This window comes from Drosophila guanche, unplaced genomic scaffold, assembly GCF_900245975.1.
Source record: "Drosophila guanche unplaced genomic scaffold, DGUA_6, whole genome shotgun sequence".
NCBI lineage: Eukaryota > Metazoa > Arthropoda > Insecta > Diptera > Drosophilidae > Drosophila > Drosophila guanche.
Window position 1 is genome coordinate 85231 of NW_022995786.1, and position 9991 is coordinate 95221.

Genomic DNA, 9991 nt, shown 5'->3' on the forward strand with positions numbered 1-9991 from the left:
GGAACACGCAGCCCATTAGCAGCATTTTGCCAATGGATAGTTCCACTGGCAGGTTACTCAATGAGCTTCCTAATGGGGTGATCTTCTCCTCAACGCTAATGGCGCCCTATTGGATAGTGGATAGGCGCAAAAAAAATACATATGTAGGTATGTACGTATTATCGATTCGATATTGAGAATATGTACATATGTATGTAGGTTAGGTTAGGTTGAGGCTGTCGTCGGGACTTCACAATCCCGACACACTTAGGCCGGTTTTGGCCCGTTGTGCTTCCGCTTGGATATTTTCCTCTTCTCCTCCTGTTTGTCAGGGTGTCAACAGTGCTCCCATCCAGATGCTCTCAAGATGCTATGTATGTATGTTTGTACATAATTCGCCCTGGAAGTCATTCTCAGATTTTTAGCATACTGTAGAAAGTGCTGGTCAGTATTTGCGAATGTAATTTAACCAAATGCTATACATTTCAGCTATCACACTCTATCCCGAGCCCTAGGGCTCGGTAAATACAAATGTGAAACATTTTAAACAGCGAAAAATAAAAAACTAAAACGGGAACGAACGTGTGAGACGCTTTCATTTTTTAAATACACTTGTAACAGTGTGAGCATACACAGAAGTATGGATGAAAAATTTGGTGGCTCTAGCTCTTATGTTCTCTGAGTAATAGGCGCTCATCAGGACGGACAGACGGACAGACAGACATGGCTCTATCGACTCGGCTATTGACGCTGATCAAGAATATATGTACTTTATGGGGTCAGAAACGTTTCCTTCTGTGCGTTAAATACAACCGTTATTCGCACAAATAAAATATACCCTATTTACTCTTCGAGTACCGGGTTTTAAAATGATTGTGTTTCTGGTTTTAATGATTACATTAACTAACCCGAAGGGATCGGAGTTATACAAATGCATACGAAACAATAACATAACGACTTTGTCAACTGGTGTGCCCACATACTGGCCAACTGATAGTCGAAAAATTCCAGATTTGATTGATTTCATAGTATTCTCTGGAATCCCACAATCACACATGCGAGTAATGGAGAGCTTTGACCTTAACTCAGATCATTCTCCAATAATAGCAACTTACAGCACAATAGCCCATATGTTGGAAAAGTCCTATAAAGTAATAACAGCCTCTACAGACATTAACGCATTTAAAAGCCATTTAGATTCAGCTATAAGCCTGGACATTCCGTTAAAAACAGGAGAGGAGATAGACTATGCTGTGGAGCTTTTTACAAATACAATTCATAATGCGAGCTACAGAAACACGAATCATGCTCTTAATCATCAACAACCAAACCAATTGAACCTTTCAACCGATCTTCGACAAAAAATACAAAATAAAAGGAATCTGCGAAAACGCTGGCAAGAAACTCACTACCCTGCTGACAAAAGATTATACAACAAGGCTGCATCTGAGCTTAGACAACTGCTGTCGAACTTACGCAATGAATCTCTAGCTGCGTATCTGAGAAACTTAGACCCTAATTCAAGCAACAATGAATACAACCTATGGAGGGCGACTAAATACCTAAAGAAACCAGCTAAAAGAAACATAAATATTCGCAAAAACAACGAAACTTGGTGTAGGTCTAATAATGAACAAGCGGAAGCATTTGCACAACATCTGCACTCTGTGTTTCAGCCAAACGATATAAATAATTATACAACAGAGACTGAAGTAGAAAAATTCCTTGAGTCACCCTGCCAAATGAGCTTGCCTATTAAAAGCATTAAATATGAAGAAGTTGTGACAGAAATCAAATGCTTGAACAATAAAAAAGCACCAGGCCCTGATAAAATAGACGGTATCACCCTAAAAAGTTTACCACCAAAATGCATTCGGTTTCTCACTCTTATATATAACGCGATTCTCAGACTAGACCACTTTCCAAGTCAATGGAAATGTGCAGAGATCGTTATGATCCTAAAACCAAACAAAATAGAAACGGAATTGACATCATACCGTCCCATTAGTCTGTTGACAATTTTCTCGAAAGTGTTTGAAAAAATACTATTGAAGAGAATGTTACCAATTTTAGACGAACTTTCCATCATTCCTGAATACCAATTCGGATTCAGGAGGGGTCATGGGACCCCTGAGCAATGTCACAGGGTTATTAATGATATAGTTTCGGCATTTGAAAACAAAAAATACTGCACTGCTGCATTTCTTGATGTTCAACAAGCGTTCGATCGAGTCTGGCACAAAGGTTTGTTGTACAAGATAAAGAAATGGCTACCTGCTCCGTACTATTTATTAATCAAATCATATCTGGCTAGAAGATGCTTTTACGTGCAGCAGAAAACCGATAGTTCATCACTACTTCTCATCAACTCAGGCGTCCCACAAGGAAGCGTATTGGGACCAATTCTCTACACCCTATATACGGCCGACATGCCAGTTACAAACAACTGCACTGTTGCAACATATGCTGATGATACAGCCGTTTTAGCCACAAGCACATCTATAAATGAAGCTTCTGAACTCCTGCAGAGTGAGCTAAGCCTAATTGAAGACTGGTTCCTTCGATGGAAAATTAGAATAAACTCCCTGAAATCCGTCCAAATAACGTTTTCATTAAGACCAGGTAACTGCCCAAATGTTACACTTAACGGCTCACCAATTCCACAAAGTACNGTATCACCCTAAAAAGTTTACCACCAAAATGCATTCGGTTTCTCACTCTTATATATAACGCGATTCTCAGACTAGACCACTTTCCAAGTCAATGGAAATGTGCAGAGATCGTTATGATCCTAAAACCAAACAAAATAGAAACGGAATTGACATCATACCGTCCCATTAGTCTGTTGACAATTTTCTCGAAAGTGTTTGAAAAAATACTATTGAAGAGAATGTTACCAATTTTAGACGAACTTTCCATCATTCCTGAATACCAATTCGGATTCAGGAGGGGTCACGGGACCCCTGAGCAATGTCACAGGGTTATTAATGATATAGTTTCGGCATTTGAAAACAAAAAATACTGCACTGCTGCATTTCTTGATGTTCAACAAGCGTTCGATCGAGTCTGGCACAAAGGTTTGTTGTACAAGATAAAGAAATGGCTACCTGCTCCGTACTATTTATTAATCAAATCATATCTGGCTAGAAGATGCTTTTACGTGCAGCAGAAAACCGATAGTTCATCACTACTTCTCATCAACTCAGGCGTCCCACAAGGAAGCGTATTGGGACCAATTCTCTACACCCTATATACGGCCGACATGCCAGTTACAAACAACTGCACTGTTGCAACATATGCTGATGATACAGCCGTTTTAGCCACAAGCACATCTATAAATGAAGCTTCTGAACTCCTGCAGAGTGAGCTAAGCCTAATTGAAGACTGGTTCCTTCGATGGAAAATTAGAATAAACTCCCTGAAATCCGTCCAAATAACGTTTTCATTAAGACCAGGTAACTTCCCAAATGTTACACTTAACGGCTCACCAATTCCACAAAGTACCTGTGTGAAGTATCTCGGCTTGCATCTCGACCGCAGATTAACATGGAAAAACCACATTAAAGCAAAATGTCAACAACTTAGACTTAAAACACTAAAAATGTCCTGGCTGATAAGTCGAAAATCAGAAACCACTTTGGAAAACAAAATTCGCCTCTACAAATCCATACTGAAGCCTGTTTGGACCTACGCTATACAGCTTTGGGGAACTGCTAGCAACTCAAATATTGAAATACTTCAGCGTTACCAATCAAAAACTTTGCGACAAATTGTCAATGCTCCGTTTTACGTATCTAATGCAAACATCCACAAAGATCTGAATATTCCAACCATTAAAGAAGAAATAAAGAAAACTAGTAAGAAATACATCGACAGACTCCACAACCACGAAAATAATTTAGCCTTAAGTCTATTAGACAATAGCCTAACAGTAAGAAGACTGAAAAGATACCACATTCTCGATATCCCTGATAGATAAATTTAACAAACTAAAAAGATGTTATATATAATAGCAGGGCTCATTGGAAAACTGCTATTTCTGTTAATTGAATATTAATTATACAATTTACTTATTGTTTAAAAACAGGTTGTAAATATAAAGAGAGAAAAAAAAAAAAAAATAAATGATTACATTCCAGTCTGCTCAAAAAGGTATCACTTGTTTAATTCGAAAGACTGCAATGGTCTCAAAAATAGTTGGGAAAGTGATGACGTGCGGCAATACTATTTAATTGCACACAACTGTAGCTATATGGATGCTTACTTGCTGCTTTAGTGCTAGAATGGTATGTTCGATGCGCTCTGGTTCTGGAGGCTCAATGAAGGGAAAGGCCCTGACGTCGGGCAGTCCCATGGTTACCATTTGCAACAACATTGTGTCCAAAGGGACGCGGTAGATTTCCGGAGCAGGATACGGATCGAACGCATCAAATTGCTGCTGTGAGTAGAGGCGAAAGCAGAGCTGAGGGAAGTAAGAAGACATGGTTAAGAGCTGGGACAAGTCCACTCTGTTAATAATTGAACTGACTCCTGGTCCTGTGCGACCTGCGCGACCTTTACGCTGTTCTGCCGATGATTTGGAAACCCAGAACTCCTTCAGGCGTTGTCCCTTACACGCTGCATCATAGCTCATCTCTTTGACTTTTCCCGAATCGACTACAAACCGCACACCGTCCACAGTAAGCGAAGTTTCGGAAATATTCGTGGATACTATGCACTTGCGCGAGCCTTCGGGTGCATAATCGAAAACCTTGTCTTGCTCGGATAGTGCCAGTCCACTGTGAAGTGGCAGAACGATCCAGTGTGTTTGCTGGGTGGCGTACTCCTGGATAGCCTCGCAGATGGTGTCGATCTCGCTAACGCCGCTTACAAAAATGAGCACATCACCGCGCTCGGTGGCTAAAAGCGAACGCCGAAGGTCTCAAGAACTTACATATGATCGTTAAATTTGGTTGTCTGAGCTTACAGGGATATTGCTGGTCGATCAGGTTAAGAACTTGCACGAATGGAGCTGGGTCGATGCGCGTTCCCTGCGAACGATTAGACCTCACCGTGGCTTGGCCGGCTTTTAACTCCATCGTTGGGGGGGGAATGTAGCGCAGTTTTATGGGAAACACCCGTCCCGGCACCTGCACCAACCGAGCCCCCTCCTCTTTAAAGTAACATTGGAACAGTTCCACATTGATGGTGGCCGACATAAGGATTAGTTTTAGCTGTGGCTTGCTCCGCAGCAGACATTTGCTCACACCTAGAAGGAAGTCTCCAAAGAGATTCCGCTCGTGTATCTCGTCCAGAATGAGGACGTCATAGTCATCTAGATTAGAAGAAATCGTAAGTTGGCGAAGTAACAGACCTTCCGTGATGAACAGTATGTTCGTCTGCTTTGTTTTCCTTCGCTCGAACCGAATCTGGAATCCCACCTTACTGCCGAACTCTTCCAGCAGCTCATGGGCCACACGCTTCGACAGCGACACGCATGCCAAGCGTCGCGGTTGAGTACACACTGAAATGTAATAAAGAGGAATTAGCTCGGCTACTGAAGTGGTGACAAAACACTAACTTACCTATGCTGCGATAACCAAAATCAAAGAGGAACTGCGGAACTTGTGTGGATTTTCCGCATCCCGTGTCGCCGGCAATAATGACCACACGGGACAAGCCCATTGCCGCATGCAAATCATCCTTGAATCGGGCAATCGGTAAATTTCTCTGTGCATGGCGCAGTTTCTTAATACGTTTAAGCTTCTCTTTCTGTTTGAAATCAAGGTAGATGACCAGTAGCTGCTGGAATTGCGATTGAACCTCGCTAATGTTATCTTGTTCTTGGGGTAAAGCACGCTCATTCAGATGAATAGCCAGGTGCTTGCTAATGTGATATAGCTGTGGTCTTAGAAGCTCTAGCTCCGGCAACACTTGTGGAAGCACTGTCTGGCCCATACTGCGCAAAATGCACTCATATTTCTTTACAAATTTCCAGAAGTCGGGCTCGTTCTCGACCAAATTTAGCTTTTCACGGCTTTTAACCTTTAGAATGCTATTGAGTTCAGCCTTTAGTTCTAAAAAACTAAAGTCCGCTAGATTGAGCAGCCTCTCCGTTTTACTTGATTTCTTTGACATAACTGATAAAACTCAGGTGAACATCGGTCGTCAGTAATATAACCATGTAATATTGGTTTATTTTTTTTTTTGGTATTTAATCGCTACAGCGAAATTGGTTGGTCGCAGACCGGTCCGCATTGACCAGGACTTTATGTTTATGTTAAATATTAGAAGAAAAATGTTACTTAAAATTTTGAACTCAACAAAGAGTTGTCGAACGAACACCAGAAATAGAATATGTAATATCGGTTCGATGATGATGATGACAGAATCAGTGTGACCCCGAAATTATCGGTCAAATTATCTGACCCTCAGAAAAATACCGAAATATATATTTCCATTTAAAAAAAAAAATCCGCTGATAATGTGTGTGTATGTGTTTCTGTCGACAAACAATGGGCGCGTTCCCCTGAACAACCTGACATTTTCCTGGTGAACGCACTTGATCAGCGTATTTAATGCAAGAAATCATAGATAGGATTTCAATAATTGGATCGTGAAAAAAGTCCGATCCATTGAACTTGTTCCCGATGCTTTTGCCTTATATCGATAGCTGATATATCGACATGAGAACGCAGAAGAAGACGAATGTGAGCAAAGGCATATATATTTAAAAAATCATGAATTCCGCTCAATACTTATTTTTATGGAAAAAATATTCAATTTGAATTGACTACGAACGTAGTGTACAATTCTATACTGGCGTCGGGGAACGGAGATTTGCATAGGAGTATATTTAAAAAAGAATCAAACGAAAAAAGGAACTGCTCCCTAGTTTCAGAGGCAATTGTTTTTACGATGTCGCGATGGTAAGGTATAGATCGGACGCGTTCACCAGGACTCAAAAATCCGATCCCTTCCATGGATCATGGATCGGTGATCAAATGTCCTGGTGTATGCACTCAATATAAATTATTTTTCCGTTCGAGATGGGAGTATTTAATCGGTTGGTTTTCTGGTATATTTTCTGCTGATCTGAGCCACTAACCAAATAGACTCTCAACTTAATACAAGCGAAACGTCACCGCTCAATGTGCGTCTCGGAGTCCCAGGCTTCTGCCCATGAAGAAACTATAAAGGAGGACTCGTCGTCGGCAGCGTTCCTCGGGTCATTTCCCCCCGAGCTCAGTGCTTCAGGCGCACACTCCATTGTCGTTTCGCTCACACTTACAGCGAAAGCCCTTTCACTCGCACTTATTGACAGCATTGTTACGTTTCCCTCCAAAAAAGCCGACGGGTCCTCCTTTTTAGTTGCTTCATGCCTCTGCGAACGTCCCAGCTACAAGTATTAGTGCGTGTAGCACCTCAAATTTGATGCCTATTCTAATCTAAAAACCCACCGCGGTGGGTCTATGCAGATTTTATTATATATTATATTATTATATATATATATATATAAATATATATATATATATTCTTGATCTATTATTATTGTCCTATATATATATATATATTATATACATTATATATATAAATATATATTGTAGTAGTAATAGTAATAGATCAAGAATATATATATACAGCATATACATATATATATAGTATATATAGATTCTTGATCAGCATCAATAGCTATATATATACCACCAACCCCCACCGCTCATTCTGCACATGTTGCGGCAGGTCAGGTTCATACGCCAAGCCCCGAAAACAAAATCAAATCATCATTTTATTTTTAAAAATTGCACTTATAACCTCTACGCCAGGTAAGTTTTGGAGCAAAACTGTAACAAGTTACATATTTCTATGTGGCGATTTCCCCCTTGTAAAGGCGGGTGGCCAAATAATTCCCCTCTACCCAAGGGTAGAGCGGTAACTTAAAACATCAAAACAAAAAAAAAAATCAAATCATCAAAACGAATTTTCGTTCCATCGCAGTTCATCAAGTCAGCGCACCAACACATACATTACTTGCAGTGTCCGTGTGAATCAAGACAAACCCGGTTTGGAGCGCTAAAAAATCATTGGCTACACTCACTTATACAAATGTAACTGGGATTTCTGGCTGCGTGCTCTACATGCACTAATAAAAATGTAGCTGGGACTTCTAGCTGCGTGTTCTACACGCACTAATACTTGTAGCTGCGACGTTGGCAGAGGCCTGGGAATTCCCGACGCACATTCTGCGGTGACGTTTCGCTTCCTTCAAATTGACAATCTACTATACTATTTGGTTAGTGGTCGTGTATAAGAGTTTAACAAAATATATAGTAGTGAAATGGATTGATGTGTATGTGTAGGTGTGTATTGCAACAGAAGGTTGCCTCAGAAAGTAGGAACAACAGAAGGTTGCTCCTCAAGGTGACTTCCGTTGGCACCGAGTTAACCCGACCTGAATAAAATCCAGTGTGTCTCGATTCACAACTCCAAATTAGCCTCATTCATAAATTTGGCCAATTCTTTAAAAAAATAGGCTGCTTTGTGAGCATTTAATTTTTTCCTGATAATAGCATGTCGTTGGCAGGAGAAGATTTCATGTTCCGTATTGTCTAGAACGTTGCAAACTTCGCAAATGTTGGTGGTTCTGGCTTTGAACTTGTGTAAATAAACGTTATCATATGATCGATTAATTAACAGTCTATTTATGACCTTTGGTTTTTGCACTTCAGTCGACAGTGCCATGGTTTGACTGGAATTTCATTGTAAATTTACGCAAAATAAATTCCTTTGGTTTTTGATATTTCCTTGTACTCATTGTTCCAAACCGCCTAAATTTTTATTTTAACTTTTATTATTACTTCAACGAATGTTAGGGGTAAATTAAATAGTTTGCCTACATTAGTGGCTGATTTGGCTAGTATATCAGTCTTTTCATTAATGGCAATGTTCTTGTGAACGGGTATCCAGTGCACAATAAAGTTGCTCGTGAAGGCATTGTCCATGTTGAGGTGGATTTCGTCTGTTAAGTATGAATTTGATTCATTTCTCTTCAGAGCCTTCAAGGCGCCTTGACTATCGCAGAGAATTACAGTTTTACTGTATCTTTTTATATTAGATATTTTAACTGCCGTTAATATACCTACAAGCTCTGCAAACACAGATGAGAGTTAAAGTTACTACCGTAATCTAAGATACCTATGCCTGTGTTATCACCATTGATGGATGCATCAGTGGAAGAAATGTTCCATCCACCTGACACCCATTCTTCAAGCTTAGCTTGATATATCGCATTGCATTCTTCGTTTGAGATGTCAGTTTTTTTCCTGTCAAAGACTGACAGACAAATTAAGGCTTTGGGACTATGTTTTTACTTATTGGCTTCATTATAATTGTCAAAAAGATCACTATATTCTTGGTACACAGTTGTATAGGCAGTCTTTGCAGTGGATTTAATAACGTCATTATACAAGGTGGGGTCTAGAGACTTTGCTTTCAGTAGTTCTCTGACTGTGAGAATTTTAGCTCTGTCTTTGGGAGGTAAAATACCAGCCAGAGCAAAAATCAGATGCGTAGATGTTTTTGGATGCACACCCACGCAACGGCGAAGGCAGTCCGTCTGTGCAGTGTTAAGGGACTTGCTGTTGCTAATGCTTAGATTCGAAACACGAGAAGGGACGTGTGAGACGCTTCTTACGCGTCACAACTTTTATACCCGGCACTCAGGACTACATCTGCACCTTAGCTGTTATTTGTAAAATTTTACATTTTACAAAACAAAAGCTGCGGGACTGGGTGGGTTTAGCCACTGGAAATTAATTTCTCCATTGTGGCTATACTGATCCGATCGGATCCCAATTTGGTGATCTGATAGATATGGCCATTTCCTACGGAATTGCGTTTTTAATTTTTTTTTATCTTCAAAATTTGGGAGGGTGGGGCTCATTTTTGAAATGCACTGGTTTCAGTGTGAGCATACAGCAGTCTGGAGCCAAAATTTGGTGGCTCTAGCTCTTATAGTATCTGAGAACTAGCC

The 9991-nt window shown here is 40.3% G+C and overlaps 1 protein-coding gene across 1 annotated transcript in view; it reads right to left on the reverse strand.

Annotated features, from left to right (window-relative positions):
• Positions 1-6319, reverse strand: part of LOC117591521 (probable ATP-dependent RNA helicase DHX34) — an 11630-nt gene extending 5311 nt beyond the window's left edge. The window contains 5 exon segments of the mRNA XM_034284816.1: positions 8-106; positions 4244-4441; positions 4508-4878; positions 4946-5482; positions 5544-6319. Coding sequence (XP_034140707.1) covers positions 8-106; positions 4244-4441; positions 4508-4878; positions 4946-5482; positions 5544-6096 — 1758 coding nt within the window. The 5' untranslated portion in view covers positions 6097-6319.
• Positions 6320-9991: the final 3672 nt, after the last annotated feature.